Source organism: Chiroxiphia lanceolata, chromosome 5 (genome assembly GCF_009829145.1).
Source record: "Chiroxiphia lanceolata isolate bChiLan1 chromosome 5, bChiLan1.pri, whole genome shotgun sequence".
Classification (NCBI taxonomy): domain Eukaryota; kingdom Metazoa; phylum Chordata; class Aves; order Passeriformes; family Pipridae; genus Chiroxiphia; species Chiroxiphia lanceolata.
In genome coordinates this window covers 60,265,777-60,290,209 of record NC_045641.1, presented here as the reverse complement: position 1 = coordinate 60,290,209, position 24,433 = coordinate 60,265,777, and the positions used below count along the sequence as shown (strand labels likewise).

The window sequence follows — 24,433 nt, the reverse complement described above, 5'->3', positions numbered from 1 at the left end:
CTTATTAGACTTCCAGTTGTTTCTAACTAAACAGGTATGCAGGTGACACATCAAATCTTTAAGGTGTATTTCCAAATATTTGTTGTTTTCTATGAAAATTTTTGGTTTCAGAGTCCAGTCCTAGCAATTAACTAAAACAGAGATTGAAATATCTTGACAATGTTGGCAACAAAAGTCACCCATCTTTATCTTTTATGACAAGGTTTAATGTGGTTTCATGACTTATTGATTTTTGCCATTAAAATGCACAGGAATATTCAATATCGGGCTTCTCTCCTCATAAAATAGGCAAAGCTGAAATGAGTCTCTATTTAAATTAGACATGCTGATATTTTAGCTCTCTAATTGGGATGTTGTGGTATATGGAGTAAGCTCACCAGCCATTCTTAAATCAAGACTAGTTTCCTTGATTGTAAGTATCTCCCTGTCTACATTTTTTAGGGATATGGAACCTTAAAATTGTAACTTATGTTGTTTCTTCCAAAGCCTACTAGAGTTACCGTTTCCACTGGCTTCAAATTTCCCATAAAATAGTGCAAGCATTTTTGGTCTGGATGATTTTGTGACCATCTGAAATGTATCCTTGATTTACGTTTCCATGGTAAATAACAAGATCAAAGTGTGATGATTTATGTAATTTTAAGACCTTTCTTTTCCTCTTTTGAAATGTTTAAAATGTGTGTGTCTTTTAGTAAGTATTTCATGAATCATCAGACCTTTTTAAATGTGCTTTTATGAACTGCATAAAAGAAAGGAACTGAAGATATATTTTTCTGCTTCTACCATTTCCATTTCTGCTGTTTTACTAACCCATTATTTAGCTTCTCAGTAGATTTAATGAGGAATTATTTAAAGCATTCATAGAAACCATTTGAGAAATAACATAAACACATTGTGATATTGAAAATGTGAAAAAATATACGGAGCTGATAAGAAACCTCTTAATGTTCTTAGTCTTTAACTGGAGAAAAATGCATTTTGCTAATTTTATTAATGACAAGCTATTATTTCTTTTTTAAAAGTTATTCTTAATACAAGCTACAGGAGAGGGCAAGGCTGGGATATAGCTTTATCACTGTACTTCGAGCTAGCAGACACATTAACACTGAAACATGGACTGATGGCGGAACAGCTCTCTAGATTTGGGATAATTCAAGTCTAAAAAAAAAAGTAGAAATGAAGTCATGCAGAATAAATAAATCAATGGGAAAAGCACTCCATATAGTGTAGCTGTTGTAGAGATGAAAGAACTCACTAGAACATAGCCAAGAGACCTGACATGTTCTGGAAGACCACTGAACCAGTGACCTACTAAACCATGTCTGTCAGTGTTGTGTGCCAGGCAGTGCATGAACTTGACAGTGATGCTCCATGAGTTGGTTTGTGGAAATCAGCAAGATAAATAGTGTTTCCCTAAACACCATAAGCAAATAGCAATTAAATCCCCTACCTGCTCTTACCCTTGAGAAGCATTCGACAGAAAGCCCTCTGTTACGTTAACTCTGCCTGACCATGTCCTAAAGGTAGAGAGCTGAGAGGAGGAGGAGGAGCAAAAGGGCCCGTGTTAGGAATTTGGGAGTGTAGAAACAGTGGGATATTCCTGGGCCTCCTTTGCAAGAAAAAGAATGGACACGGGGAGATGACAGGAGATGAGGATTTCAGATGCATCCTACTGCTGCTCTGTTGCCTCTTAGGGCATATGTAGATATTGGTAGATAATGGGAGTTCAGCAGCATGCTTACCTGTTTTACTCTTCAAATAGTTTTTGAGAAGACTAAGAAATAAGTAGTGGAAGAGCTGATTGTTATTGAAACTTCTCCAAACAAAAGTAATCTAAGACACCAAGTTTCTCTGAGTAGCAGGCTTAAGATGTGAAGTCACCTGGGTACTTGCAAGACTTGTCATAGGGATTTCATAGATCAGCTTTACCATGAAGAAAGGTGAAACTGATATTTGGTTGATACATTTGTCTATCTCCACTCAGTGATCCATTATTCAGTTCAATAGGAACAGAAGTAAAACTCAGACAGTGGGAAATCCCAGGTAATCTGGGTGCTGGGAAATGTGCAGGAGCTAACTTGCACCTGGTGAACTTTATTAAGCTGCCTGTGTGGAGCTGTGCCAGGACAGGGCTGGCTCTCATGGAGTAGTACAATGGCTCAGTCCTCCCATCCTGCTAGTTTTGCTCCTAGGCCAGGACAAGCTGAGTCAATCCTGCTCTGAGCAAGCTGGGGTTAGTTAGGCCAGCCAGGCTCCACATGGAATCCCTGTGGCTGCTCCACTGTAGTCCTCTCCTTCCAGTGCCAGCCTGCAGAAACACAGAGCTGTATCCAGTTTGCATCTGACAGACTGATCAGTTGGGACTGTGTGTAGGGCAGAGGTAACTGTGTTATATCCAGACCCAAACTGACCCTGGAAATAGGAGGAGGGAGAGGCTCTTCTAATCTTTGACCTGTACCATTGTTTGTGGCTTTTTCTGAAGGTGTCACATCTGTCCCCTCACCAGCTGTTCTTTGTGATGACCATTACCTCCTGAAGTTCCTCTTGGCCTTGAGGAAGGTCAATTTTCTTGGCATCCATTAGAAAAATAGAGATAAATTATAAATAAAACTAGCTTGTCAAAGAACTGTATAAACTTATGTCCCCATCACTCCTGAATATAAACAGTTTTGGGACTTTTCTCATCTTATCAGATTGCAGCTTTGAAAGCATCTCTACAAATCTCAGCAAGGAGGACAAGTATTTTACTATCCTCTGCCCCATTCTTCTTGACATCTCACATTTGTCTTTTGGTTTTGAAATTTTCCTTACTCTTCATCTTTGAGCAAAGACGATTGACTTATTGTCTTTGTAGGTCTCGCTCTGTTTCTACCTCTGCACAACTAGAAGACTACAGATTTGTTCTTTGCCCACTACTTTCAGCTCATGCTATTCTTTCAGCTCATTCTTTCCCATTAAATTGACACCTCAGGGAAGAAAACTGTTCATTACCATATTAATGGAGATGGCTTATTTTTCAAGTAAACTGCTAATAGCAACTTCATAGACATTTATCAAATTCCTCAAGCTTGATGGAGCAAGTTCAATTGACACTGGGTAGTGTAACACAAAGCGAGATAGCTTGAGAACTTTTAACTAGGAAAGGAGGAGTTTCTGTTGGCCTGATGTGGTCTATGGGATTCTAGGGAGGGTTTGTTTTAACAGATTGAAAAAAACCCTCAGTCTCATATTTTGTCATAAACATTTCTTGACAGCTTTTTATTTATCAAGAACAGACTTTTCCCAAAGTTTTCATGTCAGAAATACTAAATATGTAACTACCTGTTGATTGGTTTGGTTTTTGACTCTCAGTTTTACCCTTTCAGATAAAAGGGGGAAAAAAGAAAGCTTTTTATTGATTAATGAACTAAACACAGTTAAAAGTATGTTATGCTTAGGTTTGGATTCTGTCTAGTCTCAGTCTTCAACAGCACTGTGTAGAGATTAGTAATTTACTGAGTGACAAAATGTGCTGAAATGTTCCATTGCAGTGTGCTGGGTCCTGAGCAGGTGGGACTGAAAATGCTTGCACATAGGTTTTTCGCTGAGGACATTGCTGATGTCAACAGAAGGCATGCCCATCTCTCAGTAATAACCCAGTAAAGCAGACCTGTGTTGATTAGAGTCACCCAGTTCACAGACTGAAGGGCAGAGCACACCTTGTGACACAAGGGAAATGCGTTGGGTTTGTGGCTGAGCCAAAGGGAAACACAGGAAAATACTTTTTTTTTTTTTTTTTTTTGAGATTTGCTCTCAGCACATAATTTATAGCAGCACATTCAGTGCTCATGTGAGCAGATGTAGTTTCTCTGAGCTTGGGGTTTTTTTAATGCTCTTACATCAGGAGCTGATTAGCCCGATTAGGACTAAGCATTAGATTCCAAAGAAAAATCAACAGTGGCTAATCAGTGAGAGAGGAAATCTCTGAGCCCTTTACACCACCACTGCCAGCAAATGGCTAAAATGCTAAGAACCAGAAAGTTGAAACAGGACTAATGTATAGCACAAGTCAAGCCTCAAAGCTCCAACAGATCCAGTGGTGAATGTTGTCTAATACTGCCACAGGACTCTGCAGCCCCAAGTCCTGCTGAATTCAGAGAAAACTGGCATTTGAATTTCAATGTACAATAGCTCCTCTTTGCCTTCTGTGGTTGAAATGATCACTAAAATTCATTTCTTTGTTATAAGGTTCATAGAATTGTAAAAGGACTCTTAAGGAATCAGCCAGCCCAGCTGCTGCTCCTAAGTGATTTCTTTCCTCACAGTAAATGAAGATGATGGAGAAGTAAGATAGTCTGTATTTAATAACTTTCTTAATAATTTTGTTGGTCATAGTCTCAGAAGATACCCCAGAAAGTGTAATCTGTGTGTTCCCCAAGTATCTTCTACATAAATGACAAACTCTACTTTCACTCTGTGGCTTGACTGACGGTCCCTGAGATTTGAAAAATACAGGGAACAGGCTTCTTCCAATGTAATTTTAAAATTTATTTTTATTTTTCTAATAAAATAAAGCATGTCTTTCCTACCTTGTCTTTATGGCATGTGACATTGACCACAGAATTAGTAAAGACATCTTTGGAACTTTTAGCCTTCAGCACAGTATTTCAGAAAGAAGCAAACATTGACTTGAAACAAGCAGGAGTTCCTTAGTAGAAAGAAGTCATTTTATGATTGTCATGACATTGGAGAATAGCATTATAAACCCTCCAAAATACTTAAAAGGATTAAATATAGAAGGAATAAAGTTAGCTCTGGCACAGCTACTTGAACATAAGTAGATAAGAAGCTCCTTTGAATTTGAAATATGTCTATGTAAGCCATAAGCATTCTGCTTAGCTTTTTCCTGGCATAATCCTCAAAAACTTCACTCCTGGAGGATGTAGGAGCACAATTCAGTCATCTTAAGACACGTGGATCACTAGATTTGGTCCTGATGTGAGTGTGAGCCAGGATTGCATGTACACTGCTGACACCAGCTAGAATTGTTGTTTCATATGAATTCAGGGAAGTTTGTTCTCACCGAAACAGTTACTATCCAGCTTGAATAATGCTGGCAGAATCTGGCTCGCTCTTCGTGCATTCTGCCAAATGTAGCAGATGAAGACACAACATAAAATATTTGCACCATGTCTGAGATATTAGAATAGGATCATAAATCAGGCGTTTGTGTTGTTCTGGAAAAGCCCGTCAGAACAATTTCTTCTGTATTTACAAAACCTGTCCACACCTTTTCATTACACAGCATTCTATTCTTTATTCCTTTTCTCACTACTACCTTGTATGAGCTGTCAGGGATGACTTCGCTTTGGACTTCTGCAAACTAGTTTGTTTAGAATAAGACATGAATTTTTTTTTACTCTTCAGTAATAATTTTCTTCCTGCAGTTAGCCCGGTCTGTCTGTTTCCCAGGCACCTCTTATTTTAATTGAGCTTTGTGCTGACCAGACAGACTCTTCTATTCATGACTCAAATACTCATGCACTCTTCTGCTAAGAGATGTACTGAGGACTCTAGTGACAACCCTGGTAAATGAGAGAATGGCAGAGTATCCTTTCTTATTCCATTTCTGCTTCCAGACACAGTGGTGCCAGCACTAACTGCATATTTTTCTAATGTGGCTACCTGTATACTAGAAAATAAGGCCAAACCCCTCTCCTCTTTGCTGAAGTAGGAAGAAACCAGCAGTTTGGGTACACTTGCTTCCACCCACTGGAGGTCAGCACAGATCTTCACAGGAACTAGGAAGAAGCACTCTGGGCTGATATGAAAGGGAAATGTTATGATAGTGGATATGATGCTCGGTGTTGTTAGGAAGGTGTGTTGCTCTGCATTGTACCTGGTGCCATCTCAAGACTCCTTACAGCAAATTTACGTGCATGTTCTTCCACTTGATTGAGACAAAGAATAGATGGGGGTTTTGGAAAATACCTACATTGTAAAGAGAAATGATTCCTTAAGTTGCAACCAATTGAAAAAACACCAGAATCAGATCCTTTCCAAGTACGTGAAGTTCCCCTTGTCTCATTTTTAAGGTTCAGGGGAAAGTAACTCCATTCCACCAAAGAGTCAGGTTGAGAATTGGGTTGAAGCAGTCAGAAAGGATGACAGGTCTGCTGCAAATCCCATTGGAGACAAAAAATAATCTCCAGTAGTTTTTCATATGGTCAGAATTTCACCCATAGATTTTAATGTTTGAGAGGACCCTGATGACTCTGTTGTCTGACAATCTGAATCACACAGACAGTGGAATGAAAGGCCAGACTGCTGTAGGGAAAATTAGCAAATCTTGAGATCTGGAAATCTCAGTAGAAACTAGTGAGCTAGAAAGCAAGGTTGTCCTGTTCAACTACTTTCATGAAGCCCCACAAATATTATTGTGTTTAAAGCTGTCTTCATATTTCGACTATCACAGTAAAAACATAGCAATAAAGGATTATTTGGTTTATTGTTATTTAATAAATTAAGAACCAGAATACAGCTTTGCAAGTGATTAATGTGGAAACTGCTTTGGCCGGGAATTGATATAATAATCTAGACAGAACAGTGAAACCAACTGTATCGAGTTCTCCCTTTTCCCCCAAAATAAAAACCAATCTCACAAGCACTATTTAGAAGTTGTGAAGACTTTCTTATTAGCTTTTTCTCAAACATTATAATGAGATGGCATCTGTAATAGTTGTTATAGGGATGTAAGTTTTTTAGATAAATTTTGAGTAGCTTTACTGACATTGTTTGTGTTAGATGTAAGAAAAACAACTTCATCACGAGCAGAAGAATGAGAAGTACAAGGTTTAAACCCAGACCCTGAATAGAGCCCATTATTGCTGTCTGTTTGAACAAAAATTTGCCAATGTTAAGGGAAAGAAACATAAATTCTTCCACTGCTTCTTTTGAAAAAAAGGAAAAAGGCAACAGCCAACGTTACTGTTATCAGAAAAAAAGGTGTTTCTGTCAGATAAGGAACCAAGAACACATTCCTCACTAAATCTCTCCATCAGATGCGTAGCCTGTGTACTACCGTTACTAACCCCTTGCTCTGTAATCTCTCTGTATATATGTCTAATTTATCAGTTTCTTGTAGATTGTCAGCAGCCTGCTGCCTCCATACCGCCACACGGCTCACAACTAGCCAGGGGGCCAGATTGCCAGACTGTCAGGTAAACTTAACTAACTCTCTTCTCTTTGCACATAGCTGCATGCACGCCTGCCACTCCCCTCCTCTTCCTGATACAAAAGCTCTTCGCTGGACTTTTCTAACAGCAAACTTTTAACAGCTCAAGGAACAGTGATAATTTCTTCAGTGACAGTACAAACACGAACCACGGCATTTGTGCACTTGCTTTCATGTAAAAATATGGGAAAAATGCAGAGTTGGATCTTGCAGCCCTCATTTGATTTTTTTATGCAGACAGTTTCTCAATCATGCCAAAATAGTAATGATTTTATTTTTTGCTACATCATTTTTTTTTAAATGGTAGGGCTTTAAATTTTAGGGGTAGATTCAGGCTTCCCTTTCACAACGTGGCATTTTAAAGGCATTTGTGAGATTTTAGCAGACACTTCTAAGAAAGTTCTCCTTGACTTGGAAACTCAGACCCAATGCAGTAATTTTTTAATCTTGTTTTTAAAAGTAAACGCCTGATGTCCTTGCTCATAGGTGGTGCAAAGGCCAAATCATGCTTCTCAGACGGCTGAGTTAATCAAGGCACAAAACCAAACCTAAGCAAAAAGAGATACAATGATTTCCTTTATCAGTTCATGGTACATTCTGTGCATATATTTCCTTATGCTGATGCTGTCATTTGAAGTAGGTTACATTAATTTTAGACCTTAGTCTGAACTGTAGTGACCAAGTTGGTAAATAGCCAAACGTATAATGAAACTATTTCCCACATGGTGCTACACTAAACTTCCTGTGGGGAATTCTGCCATGGTGCCCACTGGGGAAGGGGTGTGGTACAGCTTTCAGACCACACATCATTCACAGGGCGTCTCTCGGTGGCCTTAAACTCCTGCTTCATTAGTGCCTCTCTTTTATTGCCTACAAAGTGGAAGTATTATTATCTTCCTTACTATATAAGGGTAATATGAAAATTTTACTGAGAAGTTGGGGTAAGCTCATTATAACTGATAAGTATCATTTACTGATTTGCAGTTTGGAGTTTTACAGCACACTGAAAAAAAGTTACAAGTTACATTTAAAACCCTTAAAATGACTGTGAAGTGATGTATGCTGTATTTTAGATGGTACAGCAAATTGAGGTTATCATTAGATGCTTTGGATACATAGAAGCTTCATGTCAACAAGCCTTATTTTAACCCTAAATTTTAACTCTTATTTTAACACTAAATTCTACTCTGTTCTTTCCAGAGCTACTCTCCTTCTGAAGAATATGCTCTATTACTAATGTTAATATCTCTTTAAATGTAAACAAACAATTGCTTCTGCAGTTTTAAAAATTCTTCTTAGAATGAAAGACCTACCTGGTTTACTACTGACATACATTTGTCTGCAAGTCTTACCTTCTGCTAATTTAAAATACGGTTAATATTTTAAAAAACTTCAGATCAGTCATCCCACAAACAACATACCTGTATACTCAGCTGAAAAACTGACTGTCAAGTGGCTGTGGTTTTTTTACCACTAGACTGATATTCTTCTGGTAAGGTGAAAACAACACACTATTTTTGGTATATTCACTCTGTTGCCTTGGTTGCCTCAGCCACAGAGCTGCCCAGCTTTGTAAAGCCGTGAAGCATAACAAGAGATTAAAAGCAAACCAGCATGATGGCATAAATTGTCTAGTTCTTTAAAGAAAGATTTATTTATTTATTTAAATAAATTTGAAATATGGAATAAAATTTGAAGGTGTTTAAAGAACCAGTTAGGCTTACTGAGGTTCAGCTTTTCTGAATGCAGCAGAGAAGGAAGACAGGAGCTTATCCTGCCTTCCTCATCCTCTGACAGCCCATGCAGGTGTGGTGCATGATTTCAATCACAAAGTGATACCAAGAGGCAAATGAAAGCTCTGCCCAGCCCTGAAATCATGTATTTTAAGAGAGGGGTATGTTTGTTTTTAAAGTCTCTGACACAGTCCTTGAGGTAATGTGACCCCTCAGTGGCATTTCAGTCAGGACTGAAGAAGAGCTTGTTAAGAGCTGTGTTTCACACAGATGTTTTCCACATCTCTGCAGTGTCTAATCATGATCAAACTAGTTAATATGCCTGGCCATAACACAGGTAGATTCACAGAGTATTCCCTCATCCATTATCTATACTGATTTGTAAGTGGGACTCGTATAACTCTGGAATTTTTAGTAGTTGTGATTCCAGTACCTAGGCTTTGGTAGGTCTCACTAGATTAGCTATACACAGTTTCAAGTTGAATGAAGACAAAACTTTAGACCCAAGTTATCTATTAGTAAAAAGAAAAAAACCAACCAAACCCAAAATAAAACCAAACCCAAAACCAAAACAAACAATCCCCCGATACTTCAAATGAAATTAATATTACACATTTAATAAGAAATAATGCTGTTCTTTATAAAAAACAGGAAATAAATTTTAAATAATGTAAAATATTACTGGTTGCATTCTGAAAATATTACTGGTCTGTTTATACTTTCCATTGGTGATTATTTTTCCATTACAATCAATGCTTTGCATGCTATTTTCCAATTGATTTTAGAAATACGTGATTAGCATTTTGAGTGCCATGGGAAAAAAAAAAGCTGCTTAAAACCAGACAATAATACTGATACAAAAAAATGACACAGACTTTATTCATCAATTGAATGAATAGATCCCCAAATGATACCAGCCTTTATAGAGATGTTTACAAAAATGTCTATTAAAACCTAATGTTTTAAAAGCTGCACATATCCCATGGGAGGAATGTAACAATGTTCTTCCTTATCCTCAGTTAACAGTCAACAGCTTCAGGTTCTTCCACGTCTCTCTATTGTTTTGTGTTATTAATCTTACCTACCATCCTCTACTGCCTGCGACTGTCAATGTGCCTGATAGCTCAACTCCAGGACCTGCTGCCATGAGCACCTATCCTGCTTGAAAAGCACACTGAATGCCATATTTCTGATGTATTTTTCATTTATATACTGCTACAGCAATCTGCTTTAATGAACTGGATGTATTATGTTTCTGAAGAGGGGATCGTATAACAGTAGAGTTATAGGAAAAGATTTAAATCTACTGGGACTAGAAGTGACATGGTTATATGTGTTGCCATAAAGGTGCCTGATAGCCTTGTAATTTTTTTTCTCTTCCTAATTCCCCTAATATTTATTATTGTTTGAAAAGGAGATAGTGAGACAGTTTTCTCTTTCTCCCGTGCATAGAAGTGTGCTTGTATTTCAAAGTAAGAAGCAAAGCAGAATTACTATGAAGAGAAAATTAATATAATTCTAAGGACAGTGCTTAGAATTGCTAATCTGAGCATAGTCTGGGATAGTTTGTATTACAGGATTTACAGTCAGGGCTGACTTTGTACTGAAAGTCATGCCATAACATTATTATGGTTGTGTATATTTGTGTAGAGGAGAATCTTATGTGTCTCAAAAGATCCTCTTTCAGGCCATTGCTGTACATAAGTAGTTGTAACTATGGCCATTTCCTCACCAGTCCTCTCCCTCGGAGCACAAACGTCTTTTGTTGCTTATTTTTAAAGCTGGGAAGGAAGGCCCAAAAGACAAACACATGTCTGCTAATGAGCAAGGAATGTGTGCGTTGAGTTTCTGTTCCTTTCTGGCAATTATAGGAGTCCTGTTAAAAAAGAAATGGGGCAGCAAGGGAGGTGAGTAAGGCAGTTTTTGTAGGGTCACATGTCTACCACCTTTTTTCCCCCACAAATGTCATGTTAAAGTTGTAATTCACTTTTATATCTCTGAAGGACTTAAGACTAGTGCTTCTCCTAAGCCTAGCTTGAAAACTTAGGAGGTGCTGAAACCAGGAGCTGGCTCTTGATAAGTGGATGAGTTTGAGAGCAAATACAGACCTTTTGGATCCATCTGCAGTCACTCCTGACACACTTGTTTGTGTGGAGTAGGCAAAAATCTCAGTCAGATCTCTCTTTAGATGCTGTATCTGCATCTGCAGGTGGCAGAATATGGGAGAAGAAAGGGATAGTTATAGCCATGGAAATAATTATTTAGTGAATACAGGTTTGATGTCTTCTCAGTGTTTGATTAAACAAGTCCAACTACTAAACTTCAAGAAAATATTTTAGATTAAATATTTATGCCTAGGTGCTTAGAGTTAAACTAAATCAATATATAAACTGAGGCATCGTAGTCCATAACACTGCACACTTTGAGGCTGAACTACTCAGACAGCTGAGCATAAAACAAAACTTGTGAGGTCCTGAACTTATATAACTTACTCTCACCAGCCATTTTACAATTGGGAAACTTCAGGAGCATTAATGTGAAACAGAATCTAACTTAAGACATGCAACTCTGTGATCTTCAAATAAGCTCCTGTGGATTTGTAGTCGTACCCTCCTAGGCTTCTCTGATTTGAAAATGTGGACATTGCCATCAACTTAATGGTGATGGTGCACACTTCTTTCTGTCTTCAGTCAAACACAGTGTCATTTCTTTGTTTCCTGAAGTAAATGCTATATGCGGAACTAAAGACATTTTCAGTGCCACTGGCATTTCCAGTGGCAGATTTTCATATACCTCTGGCATTTCAAATTGATTCATTTCCAGCAATAGACTAATTGCATTCCTTCAGCCAGTACTCCAATAGTCTGTGCTGCAGAGATAATATGTAAAAGCGCAAAAGAACTGTTTCTGAAGAAGGAACACAGAAAAGGCAAATTCTCTTGAAGACAGAGACATAAATGATTGTGCTTTATCATATATCACACTGTCGAGCTTGGAATAACTTCAAGACTGTAGAACATTTGAAGCATTAAGGAAAAAACTCTTCCCAGACACATTAAAGATCTGAGTTTTGTGGCACTGTTTTTCTTCTCTTTATAAACTACATTTACTTGCATTTTGTTCTGGTATCTTGTTTTGCTGCTTTGGAACTCTGCACCAAGAAGTGGGGTGTGTTTGTGTCAGCTGCCCCTCATCTTGGCTGCTACTCCAGCCCCACTTGCTTTGCTGAAAGCTGGTTCAGACCTCTCTACACAATGTGACAGCGAATGCTACAAATGCACATTTAGAGGTTTATCAATGAATGCTGTTATCAGACAAATTGTACATGAAAAACAGTCAAATGACAGAAGTATATGACAGAATAAAGAGAATCCCAACAGCACAAAACCCAAAAGAAAACTAAACATAAAAAAATCCCCACCCTTTGGGAGTGTTAATTACAAAATATGTAATGCTCATGTTGCCTGATGAAGAAGGTTACACTGTGTTTTTACAGGTCCCATTCAGTAAGAGATCACGTTTTCACAAAGTTATAAAACCTGATTTCCATCCTGGCACTGTCCTTCATTTCAAACAATCAATCAGCTGCATATAGAAAATCTTCAATACTCACATGAAGATGGCACCTGCATCTTGTCCTTCAGATTTGCTCTCCCATTTCACACATGCATTCTTTTCTCCACACAGCGTTTCTCATCAGAGCATGCAAACAGCAGTTGTGTACAGGAACACACAAGTGGGATATCTGGACCACTTCACATCTGCATCCAGGTGTCACTGAATGCATGCACACTGAGGATTTTCTTTATGTGTACTGTGTGTCTGAGGATACGGATTTAGAGATGAGGCTTCATCCCCTTCTAAAGTTCATTTCCAGCCCTGTACTATTTACATGGATGTAAAAAGTTTGCCGTGTATTTTAAGCACTTTTTCTCTTTTCTTTTTAATTTTCAGTCCTAATGCTCTTCCAGAAGAGCAGCCACATTCCAGCTCTCAGTGTGCCCCTCTCAACTGTCTCTCTAAGCCTCCTCCTTACCCCTAATCTTCATATGCAACGTAAGAGAAAATGCAAACAGAGTGGAGTTCGTGCAACAAAAGTTGGGGTTGTTCCCAGCAAGCAGGTGGACAATCCTGCCTTGTTGCTGCATTGGCAAGTCTGGATTCATATCCCCTGCTCTGGCAACTGAGGGAAGGTTGAGAAGAAGAACACAAAGCACAGAGCCCAACCTATCAAGAAGACTTTTTATGGTTCCTCTGATTGTACTCAAACTGTGCTATCACGACTGAAGTGTAGTGAAAATTAACATCTCGACAAAAATGTTCCTCCCAGCTGCTTGGCTTTACCTCTGAAATCATGAGAGACTTAAGCCAATGTTAAAAAAATATGTTACAAAAGTCCTACCCTCACATACTCCAAGTTCAGCCATAGGAACCAGTTCAAATTTCCTTTTGTCTTCAAAGGTGTGATATTTATTTCTTACTTTATTTGCACCAGAATTTTGTGTTTATGAAATACAGTCTTTTTTTTTTTTTTGTGAGAGTTGTATTTAACTGATTTTATTTTTTAAAACCAAGCAGAAATAGCTTCAGTGAAGAATGACTGTGTTAATATTAAAAAGAGGCTTGTTGCATTGGCCAGCATATGGCCAATTTTTATTGCACAAAAATGTTGGAAATGGGTTGAATTGAAATGTTAACAATGACTGTATATTTTGCTGCTGCACTGATATTGTTTATGCACTTGTTTTTTTAATTCCTATTACACTAGCTTCTGGTTTTGTTCTAGCTCTTCACTGAAAGATAATTATTAAGCCTAAGAAGGAGACGAAAGGATAATGTATTGATTTGTTTTCAGTTGTTTGCTTGCATTGTAATTATATTTTTTGCATTTCAGACAAGTAGATGAATTGGTGCTGTTTTCTGGGATTACTTTCTATTTGGTATCTGAGGAAGAAAATCTAAAACAAGTAAAATGCTGTGTGCTAATTAAAAACGTTCTTTCCTCCCACTCCCATATTCAGGATCCTAGCTCGAGGCCTTACCAGGGAAGGCTGCTATGAATGGTGAAGTCATATGCATTTTGTGTGAAGTATTCTGTGGTGAAAGAACTCATGCAGGTAGGGTTAAAGGTGTGGGTCAAAGTTAGCAGGACTTTACTGTAGTGCATTTTTTCCTTGCCAAAAATCAACAGACACAGAACCTTAGCTCATGTCAGTTTATGACAAATACTCAGGTGATCTACACTACGCAGACTTTATCGCAACAGTGCACAGTGTTCCTAGTTAAAGATTCTTTCCTGTAAAAGCTGAGTAAGCCTGTTCTTTTCTTAAAAGCAGCGAGTTTCAGAACAAAATCAAGGATAGAGGAATTTATTTGCACAGTACCTGGCAGCAAGGCAAGCGGCTAAATAAGGGGTTGTGTTTCAGCATCTCTGGGGTTCTGGTTATCAGCTAGAAAAACAAGTCTGCAGCACTGCCTACCTGCCTACTTGTTGGTAACTAGCAGGCTCCTTGTTTTGTCAGGTGGCCTTAATTTATTTACAGAAGAAAGGCTTAGATATTTCCACATGTCTTTATTCCTTCTCTGCAGCACACAAATGACCTACAAGTGGGAAACACAGTACAGCCTGAGGTATAGAGCAGCTGAGGGAAAAAAACCAATTGCTGCAGGTGTGGTTGGAACAACTCTTTCAAATTCTGCCTGGAGCTGAGAAAATGAAGTCAGTTTTTTAGTAACAGTGCTTACCAAATGTTACAATACACAAAACATCAGCAGAGGAGAGAATCGGTGACCACTCAGTGTGCCTAACAAATCATTATTACCATAGTACCAGTAACGAAGGTGCTGTAAATAGAAATATTCTATGTCATCAACAACGTCTGTCGTGTAACCTTGGCAAAGCAGCTGAGCTATTGTAACAAAACATCCAGCGGTAGAGAAAACAGGAACAAACTGATATCCAGTTCTGATCAGATCAAACAGACAACACTTGGCAGTGTTTTGACTTTGGTTTCCATGCGGTTCGCATGATCCTCCTCGTAAATGTTTACATCACTATTCAGCATCATACTTAACCTGTTGTCTTGTCATAGAAAAGTCAAGTGAAACCTTGTTTAGCTCTATCATAATGTCTGAGACTGAGATTAGCTGCTATTTTGATTGCTATTTTTAAAAAACCAACATTTTGTCTGGGGCAAATTCAGCCTTCAGAAAGCATCTCCAGATTCCCGACCCTGTTTGCCTGGTGTAAGAATATCATGCAGTGGTCATGTCTGCATCCAAGAGAGACAGCTACTGTATATTGTTAATAAGAAAAGGAATTTACATAGCACTTTGAATACAGCTACCGCAGACTGCACTTGGAATAGTTTTTCCTATTTTCATATCCAAATCAAAGACATTTTCCCTGAACTTTAGTTAAGCAGAAATTCAGTGAAATACATTTCCTTTCTATACAGATAAAAATTTACTGGGAAAAAATGTTATATCAGGACAGTTTAGAAACATATTTTTATCCAGTTGTGATTTGCAGAGCAACTTTGGGAAATCAAAACATTGTACTGGTATGTCCATGTGGATCAAGGGTGATGAAACAGCATCCAGTGCTATAGAAGTTGTGGCCCCGTTTTATAGAACTAATACATTTTTTATTCTCTTAAGTTTTAAATTCTTAATTTCTAAGTTTTCAATTTACATTTTTTTATATGTAACAAAACTTAAGTGTTGGAAGTGTAAGAGAACTAGAAAAAAGCCAACTTAAATGTACAAATGGTTGTAGTTATTGCATTGTAAGTTATAAAACTATATAGGTCCCTGGGACAACTTTTATCAGTTAATCAGTACGAAATAAAAAAAATAAAATACATGCCTTGAACTTAAGATGATAAACTCTTCTTTGTTACATGTTGATTGATGACATAAAACTTTGTGAGAGATTTTTGTAGGAAATATTTACATGCAGACAAAACCAGAAACAAAAACCTGGGATTTCTAAGGATTGCAAAATACTATATTTTGCCCATTTAAAATGAATTTATGTTGTGTTGATATATATTCTGCTTTTTAAAGATTAAGAAAAATTATACATATATTTTTAATGGTTGAGTATACTCAGAAGCACTGCAATGTGTCATACTCAGTCAGGAAACAATTCAAATCCTGCTCTGACTTTTGTGTCTGAAATGCAGCTTTTGTTCTCTATGATGGCCTTGAAATTTCTTTGGATTTGAAATAGCTACTCAAAATAGGGTTATTTAGGTCAAAATAGGGGCATTTTGGTTTGATTTTTTTTTTTTTGGCTGTAGTGAAAAAATATTCCTTGTTCAGTGAAATGATCTTCTCTTGGAAATCAAGTTTATAGTAAATGTGTGGGGGAAAAAACAAAAAGAAAGAAATAGAAAAAGAATCAAATATAAAGGCAGAAAAAGATAAAGAAATAAATTGTAAAATGTAATAGTATGGAAAATATATTTTCTATCAGTCAGAAGCTACCTGGAGGTTTTACAGAAAGAGGACATATTACCTTTTTTCATGCTAATCGTATAGAATTTTCTGCCTTCCAGAGGGAGGCAATAGTGATATTCTTTCTGATTGATCTGATTGACAGGTTGGCATCTCTGTGCTTTCTCTATCCACATTTTTCACAGTAAATTAATGTAACCATAGTTTTACAGTAGAGTTCATAGAATGAAACTGTAATTAATGCTGCAAGTTTTAATGCCAAGATGATTTTCAGTTTATTTTTTATTTTAAAAAAAATTTATAACGTTGTTTAAGCCATTTGCCATATTAATGTGTGTACTTAAAGGAGATTATGTTATGAAATATAACCTCAGTCATGAAATATGACCTCACCTATGAAGGCTGCTCATGGTAGTTACGTTGGAAATACTTAAGTAAGCTGTTAGTAAAATCTGACCCAGTCCTTGTCACACTGGGGACAACACCCAGAGTCCAGGCCCTTATTTTGATACCAACCTTATTGTTCAACCATGCAATGCCAAAGTCAGTAGTTGTGCTACCAATTCTGCTATAGCTGGATTGATCATCATCATCATAAGGTATAGATTACATCAGCCTTTCTGAGGTCTGTTCCTTTCTTTGGCAGAAGATGCGTATCCATTGAGGTGACAGTAAATTTCTTTCTTTTGTACTTCAGAAATGTTCGTTTGAGAATGGCAGGCACTGATGTTTTACCTTTGAAGTAAGATAATTGCTATAGTTACCTCTTTAAAAATTCCAGTCATCACTTCTCTTCAGTTTTCCTTTGCTGTGTGTGCAGTGAGTCTGAAAAGGATATATACTATTCAGACTTTTTTAGCCATTAAGGGGTTTTTTTAGTTTAATTAAGCATCCTGTGGAAAAGAAATAAAAAAGCAATTGCCTTTTGCCGTCAGGCACAAATGCATCAAAATATGCAATGTAAAATGTGTGCATGAGATTGTTAACATCATGTAGCTTTTCCATATCCTTAACTAAGCTAGAAAATTCTTATTTCTTGTGTGATATGCTTATTCCTCTTGCTAGAAGGGCAAGAGAGCTGTACAGGGAGTCTGTATCTTTCATTCGGAGGCGCACGGCTTAAATCCTTATTGGTTTTTAATCTGTTTCCTGTGGAGTTCTTGAAAATCCCTTTTGTGAAATGTAATGGCAACCAAGTGACAAACTGACAAAAAGTAAAGGAAAAATCCTACATTTCATGGCTGGAGTTGTTGTGCAGGCAGACTCTGGGTGATAGAGCCTTGTGTTTCAAAAATGTCTCTCTACGAAGCTCTGTATTTGTTTTGATTATTATGATCTGCTGTAAAAGAAAGGGTGGATAAGAGTATGTTTTTTTCTCACATTAGTGTTCTGAATTTTTATGATGTAGTTACTTGATTTCAGAAATATTTTGGAAATCAATAAACAGAAGGATTTGATAAAAGTTTCAAGTAGACTGGCTTGCTAGCTGAGTTGTTATTTTATCAGCTACAAACAAGAAATAAGAGTAATCTAGCTTATTTTATTATTATTTCTTCCGTTCACAGATATGGCTATGTGTGCTATGCCAGTGGATAAATTAAGTCCATTTTATTAGTTATTGCCCTATTTATTATCAGCCCTGTGGTTTGACTGTTAAGGGGTTAATTAACTGAATCCTTTGTAAACAATTAAAAAAAAAAGAAAACTGATGTTTTGTGACTTTTGTAATCTATTGAATGTTTCCATTTGCATGATGTTCTGTATCTAATGAACCATACAGATTGCTGTGTTCCTTTCAAAAGAGTTTTAACATTGGTGGAGTTTGTGACAAACACAAATTTGTATACTGTATGTTTACTGCTGTAATAACTCAGCTACTCCTATGTTGAATTGACATTATGTTGTCCTGCCTTCTTGGGGTTAAATGATGAAGTGTTTCTAGGTGGTGAAGAAAATATAAAAGTATATATGTTCATTTGCTAAAGACTGAGTATTGGAAACTCTTCTTGTTGTTACTTTATGCTAAAAGCAAAAAAAGTTAAATAATTCTTGTTTCCAAAAGCGCATCATTTGTTTTTAAAATTGAAGTAATTCCCATGTTAACTCTTCCTTGTCCTTGTAGACAATCCTAGATTAATGCCTTGTGAGGGATTCATAAAGTCTGTGCTTGTACATGTGTAATATGATCATGCAGTCAAATGGTTGGGAAAAACACTCTAGTGCTGAAGAAAATAATTAAAAGAAGCTGATATACTGATTCTTACATCTTTATGTTCCAATTAAAATTACAGTGTAATGCATAACTGTTCCAGTGAATAAACTGGCCATTTTTGTTCATTTAACACCATTCTGTCTCGTCTACTTCTATTTACAGCAGTTTCAGTGCTTAGACTTGGCTTAGACTTTCACAATCATTTAGCTTTTAAAGATCCTTAATTGCAAGTCTAAAAGGCACAGGAAATTAAGAATGGAAGTCAACATTAAAGGAAAAGAGATTAAAAATTAAAGCAAAGATGCTTCCTCTCTTTTCTGAGTTGGAGGAAGATACTAAAATACTGTTTACCCATATAATGTTTCCAACAAATTTGAGTCATCTCTGAAATGCTGCAGCATCTACATGAAGTTTCAGTAGAAGAATAATGCAAATCTCCACCCTCAGGGTATGTGGAAGCAAAGTAAGAGCTGAAGTTGACATAAAATTGGCTTGGGAGTGCTGTGTGCAGGCTACCATACCTACTTTTTTACAGTAAGAAACATCCTTTTCCCTTGTAGAAGAGCCATGCTCTGAATGTGAGGAGGTGAAAATCCTCCCACATTGATCCAGGAGCTCAGCCCTGGCAGAAGGGTGGCTGCTGTTTGCAGGGTCTCTGAGGGATAGAAAATGTCCAGCTTTCAGAAGTGGGTCAGGAAGAGCCTGGAGGGATGATTGCACCTCCAGGCCTTCTGTGATGTTTGAATTATTGGAGGGCTGGGTTTGTTTTTGGCTGGCTGGAGAGGTGCATTGGATAGTAACATGATTTGTGCATGGTGATAGAAGTGGGGTTCAAGAGCTGTTGCTTGTGTAAGTTCTTTCCACTTCTCTTTTTTCTTCCTTTTTCTCATCTAACTGGGGGAGGTCTCACACATTATCTGTGCTCGTTGCAGAAGTGCCTTTGGCAGCACTCTTCCATGATCATTTTAGCAGGAATGTGACTGCTCTGGATAGAATTTTCTTACACTGGGTGTTCCTCTCCTTCAATTTTAAATTAAAAGAGTTTCTGTGAGTTAAGGAGAAAAAAAAAAGAAGGGGAAAGCAGGCTTTCCTTAGTGTATTTGTTCTGAAATCATTCTTATTTCAAAGTTGATTCGAGAAAATTCGAACCCATATTGCTCCTTCCCCTTCCTCTGTATCATCCCTTCAGCTGGTCCTGTGCAACACTCTGAGAGGCAATGGTACGAGTAAAGTCACTGAAGTAACCTGGGTTAATAAAAAACCAACCAACCAACCAAAAAACAAACACTAAAACCAATCAACCAAACAACAACCAAAACAAACACGAAAACCAACAAATGCCCAAAACCAAAAAACCCACAACCAACCAACCAACCAACCAAAACTAAAAAGAAAAAACTGATTTCTTTTTTCAAAATAAAATTTGTCTCCAAAGAAAACACCTGTGTAATTTCTCCCTCGGGAACCACCATTACCCCTTATTCTGGAGCAAGAAGTGGTTTCTGACAAATGAACTATTGTTTTTCATATATATATACACATATATATGCCAGATGATAATGGAAAAGATGATGAGGCTTAAGTTTACAGTGCCTGCCATGGCAAGTCTTTGTTTCTGGATACTTCCCTTAATAAATCCTGCAGTTGTGTATAAAGAAATGCAGAACACTCCCAGTTATACCTAAGGGCAGGAGGAGCTGTAGTTTGACTCTCTTAACACCATAAAACACTGACAGGCCACTGGCAATTGAGGTTAAGCAGGAAAAATTACTGCTAAATTTAAACAGTGTTGAAACCTGGGTTTCATGAGACCAGTAGTAAGAACAGAGATACTGATCATGAAGAGGGCCATATCCAAGGGCCTGACAGTCACATCTTCTAGCAGCCCATGACAGACAAACATAGAAAAGAAGATTTATGTGTAGAACCAAATGCAAGGGGGAAATGGAGCTAAAATAGGTAGTACTAATTATATGCATGCTGGGAAAAAATATTTGGAATAAAGCCAGTTCTCATCTATTTTTTGTGGTAAAGGCACAGGCACAATTACTTTCTTCTCAGTGGAAGGTCTGAGTGATTGCCTGAATGAAAGAAGAAAGCCCTAACTTTGCACAAAAATAAGGCTCAGTACTATAGTTGACAACTCAGCAGAAGCCTAATAACCCAGTAAAAAATATTGACCTTTGCAAGAATGATTTCTTCTTGACTAGTGTATTAGAAAACACACATTTCATTCATTATTATTTATAAATTCTTTTATATCATATTGGAGGTATTGAAACTCAGGAATAAGGTTTGTTGGCTGGTTTTAGAGAAAAAAATGTTTAATTTATTGTAATAATAATTTATGATTGAGAAAATGTTATTTGTGAGAAAGCTCCACATGATGGGGAAAAGAAGGCCTTTCATATCCATTAAGTGACTTATCAGGAAACTTTGGAAATAAGTAATGACAGTTGTATCCATTTAAATGAATTCATAGGATCCCCTACCTGGGGATGGCTTTCATCTTTTTAAGTGTTGATTATATCTCTGAAGGAAATTGATTTTTGCTATTCAATGGCATCATATTGGTTAAGGTATTAAAACTGAGGCTATTTACTCAGATTGGAAATACAATATGGAAAGCGACATCAGTACAAAGCTTTCTTGAAGATCAAATTCTGAACGTAGAGGCTGTGGGGGCCAATATTTTGTCCTCCCCACAGAGGTGGGAAAGACCTATGATCACAGGAGAAAAAGAGCTACTGTTTTTGAAGCACATAGGTTGTCTTCTATCCCCCTATACAAGACTCTGTAGCTTTGCTATAGAGATAAGAAACCTCTGTCAGAGACAGAGATAGACCTCTGTAATGTCAGATGGCTCAAAGCTGACCCATCCAAAGTAGTTCTTTCTATAGTGATACTGCTTGTCAATGCTCTAAGATGATGTGGCAGCTGTTCCTTGTGGATGTATGAATGCCACCATCAGGTCCTAGACCGGGGAAATTACCTTAGAATCAGGTGGGGTTTGACCAATACTGTTCACCTGTGGTTGGGAAACTTGGTTTGACCTGAATGAGTGGACCTGCCATTCAGTTTGTTCCTTTGAAATCTGATTTAAAGAGATCCCTGGGTTGGAGTAAAGGCAGTGAACTTTATTGGGCTCCGTCTGGATGTTGGGCATTTACGTACGTGGAGCAGATGGCAGGGCTGTGGCCATAGCGTGGATTATCTTGTGCAATTTGAAGATGTGACTGATGAATGCTTTTGTGACCAGCTTGTGATTTAACTTCAGCCAAGCAAGCTGTAAAATTAGAACTTAGATAAGTTGATACAAATACCAACAATGTCAAAGTCCTACGCTGCTTAAAAAGAAAATGCCTCTGTGAAGCCACCGCTGCTTTCAAAGGTTTTTATTATCTAAGACAACTACAAAGTTACTCTTTTTAACTTCAGAGCACTCTATGCATTTGAATTCATTCCCAAAACATCTTTGCAAATTGAGTGCTGTTATCTCTCACCTACAGATAGACAAATTAAGACTGTGATGGGAAAACATCAACACTCAATGAAGTGAGCCAAGTTTCCTTATATGTAATCCTTCACCTCCCCACCCTCCACACACACAAATACTGAAGTAGTTTTAGGTGCAGTGGCCAGATACTCTCAGCAAGGTGAGTTATCTAGTCCATGTGGTGCATACATTTCCTTGAGTGCTTGAGTTGGTTCAGAGTTTGTTCTGTATTTCCTCAGTGCTTGATATGGATAGATCCTCACTATAAATAGCTGAAGTTTAACATCCACTTTCTGGTTTTAATTTCTGTAGAACTATGCCCTCCTTCTGACTGTCTGCCAGGCCTCTAAACCAAAATGGCAATTTGACTCACTGGACCCAAGAGGAAAACATTGCCTAAACATGGGAAAATTTTTCTTCCCCCAACAATGTTAGCTCAGTAAAATATAGATGTTCTTTTTCGGTAGACAACTTTGATTTCCTTTAAAGTGACTACAACCCGTTAAAGAGTGTATTCAAAACCATGAATATAAGTCTGTGATGAAGCCCAAATTAAGATTCTGAAAGTTCTGAAGTTTCAGACCCTTGTCTGTGGAGTTATGCTTAATGCTATTTGTGCTTGAATATAAATGCATGGCACATTTCATTATGGGAAGTTACATACTTTATGGTTTGCAGTGCATAAAGATTTGGAGATATATACTATAAAGTTTGTTTGAAATACCGAGTTCCAAAATTAGACAGTGTTAGGTCTCTGGAGGTAAAAATACATTTTAAAAATTGTAAGTATGAATAGAATGCTATTTTTGAGATTCAGGATAAAATAGTAGGTTTAAATGGAATATGAGCAGTATTTGTATCCTTTTCACAGTCATGTAATAATCACATTTTAGCCCAGAAAGATCCAAAGGAATCTGTGGAATGCAGAACAAAACGAAGGAAATCAAGGGAGGAAAACTTAGAGGACTCTGCAAATGCAGCGACAACTTTGAAGTCTCTCTGTTTCAAGTCACTATAAATTATTCAGAAGCACGCTGGAACTCCTGTGCCTGTACCATATGCCTCGTTAGATGCAATCTTAAGTATCTGGCAGCTTGGTTTTTACAACAAGGAAAAGAAAGTTAATGCAGTATTGCAATATTGAGACTGGTATATTTTCTTACAGAGCTGGAAGTAATAATTACACCTTTATTTTCACAACATGTTTTATCAGCCAGTTGCTCTCCGGGTGTAGATTTGTTAAGCAGGGAATCAAAACATTTTTCTTTACTGTTTAGGGAAGCATTCAAAGAGAGACAATGGTTGATGTTTAATGTATACAGCACCTTAGCAGTCCATGACTCTTTAGACAGGCTGAGAGAGTTCGGGGTGTTCAGCCTGGGGATGAGAAGGCTCCTGAGAGACCTTCGAGCACCTTCCAGTGCCTAAAGGGCTTCTACAAGAGAGCTGGAGAGGGGCATTATAAAAGGTCATAGGACAAGGGGTGATGGCTTTAAACTGAAAGAGGGTGGGTTTAGACTAGATGTTAGGAGGAAGTTCTTCACTGTGGGGGTGGTGAGGCACCAGGACAGGTTGCCCAGAGAAGCTGTGGGTGCCCCGTCCCTGGCAGTGTTCAAGGCCAGGTTGGATGGGGCTCTGAGCAACCTGGTATAGTGGAAGGTGTCCTTGCCCATGGCAGGGGGTTTGGAACTAGGTGACCTTTAGGCATCTTCAAGCCCAAACCATTCTATTATTCTATGATTCTACAATCCCATACATCACAGCACCAATGAAAGAGGGCGGGATGTGGGAATAAATGCAAAGAGCACTTAGTTTCATGGTCACCAATTTCCACGAGGACAGAGCCCCTGCTCCCAGCCTCAGCTCATCCCAGAGCTGGTGAGTCCCACACAGGGAAAATGCCAGAGGAACAACTCAGAGCAGCCACCAACTCCTTCCACACAAGATATCCTCTTTTCTCCAGAAGTCACTGCCAACTGTCCCATCACCTAACCAGGCATGGGCCACTCTAAGAAAAGGGAGAAGTTGCAGAGTTTCTCAGGAGAAGAGATGGTGGGTAGGAGCTGGCTGCTGCCATTATCAGTAGATTAGCACAGCCCACCACCAGGTCCCCAGCCACCTTTGGGAAAAACACTTCCAGGATCTTGCTGGCATGTATTTTCCTGTCTGATCACAAGGAACTGGTGGGCCATATTATGAGCAGTTTTCCCTAATTTATTAATTCACAATTTTCAACAGTGAATTTAACCTGATCTGGCAGAAAGTTAGATTTTGGATGTGAGGTACACCTAAAAGAGTTGTCACTCTTGCCCTGGGAA

General features: G+C 38.0%; 1 protein-coding gene across 5 annotated transcripts in view; it reads left to right on the top strand.

Moving 5' to 3' along the window:
- Window positions 1–18,749, top strand: part of BICD1 (BICD cargo adaptor 1) — a 173,216-nt gene extending 154,467 nt beyond the window's left edge. The window contains exons 8-9 of one of the 5 annotated variants that reach the window (XM_032688273.1): window positions 7,124–7,199; window positions 12,901–18,749. In XM_032688273.1, the coding sequence (XP_032544164.1) occupies window positions 7,124–7,171 (48 nt within the window). In that variant the 3' untranslated portion in view covers window positions 7,172–7,199; window positions 12,901–18,749. Of the gene's footprint in view, window positions 1–7,113; window positions 7,200–12,900 lie in introns of all 5 variants that reach the window. The other 4 variants (XM_032688275.1, XM_032688272.1, XM_032688271.1 and 1 more) reach the window with 4 other exon arrangements.
- Window positions 18,750–24,433: the final 5,684 nt, after the last annotated feature.